The 395-nt window shown below is 64.1% G+C and overlaps 1 protein-coding gene across 1 annotated transcript in view; it reads right to left on the reverse strand.

The window, feature by feature from the left end:
* The window catches only part of NFE2L1 (nuclear factor, erythroid 2 like 1), an 8,920-nt gene that overhangs the window by 3,217 nt on the left and 5,308 nt on the right, over positions 1-395 (reverse strand). Inside the window, exon 3 of the mRNA XM_009639532.2 lies at positions 142-357. Within this exon, the coding sequence (XP_009637827.1) occupies positions 142-357 (216 nt within the window). The remainder of the gene's footprint in view (positions 1-141; positions 358-395) is intronic.

A 395-nucleotide genomic window follows, 5' to 3' on the forward strand; every position in this document is an offset into this window, starting at 1 on the left:
CCGTCACAGGCGGTGCCGCTCGCCCCGAGAGCTGGCGGGAGGGCCCCGTGCCTCCCCCTCTGCCTCGGCGGGGGCGCAGACCCCCGGCACGCTGCATCACTGCAGGCACGGACCCCAGCCCGGCCGGCCCAGGGGCGTTACCTGCGCAGGGAAACTCTCCCCGGTCTCTCCATCAACTAGTACGGTTACATCCAAGATCTCATTCCCTCCGCTCCTCCAGCTGTCCCCGCGCTCCCTCCCATCGCTCAGCTCTTTGTCCACTTCGCTCTCTTTCTGACGGTGGCTGTAGTCAAAAATCTCTCGCCCAGCGCCGAGATCAATATCCTGTCTCCACAGGATGTCAATCAAATCGATGTCCTGAAAGACAGACCAGGTTTCCTTCAGCCCCGGGCGGG

The sequence above is a fragment of the Egretta garzetta genome, unplaced genomic scaffold (genome assembly GCF_000687185.1).
Source record: "Egretta garzetta isolate BGI_Z169 unplaced genomic scaffold, ASM68718v1 scaffold1100, whole genome shotgun sequence".
NCBI lineage: Eukaryota > Metazoa > Chordata > Aves > Pelecaniformes > Ardeidae > Egretta > Egretta garzetta.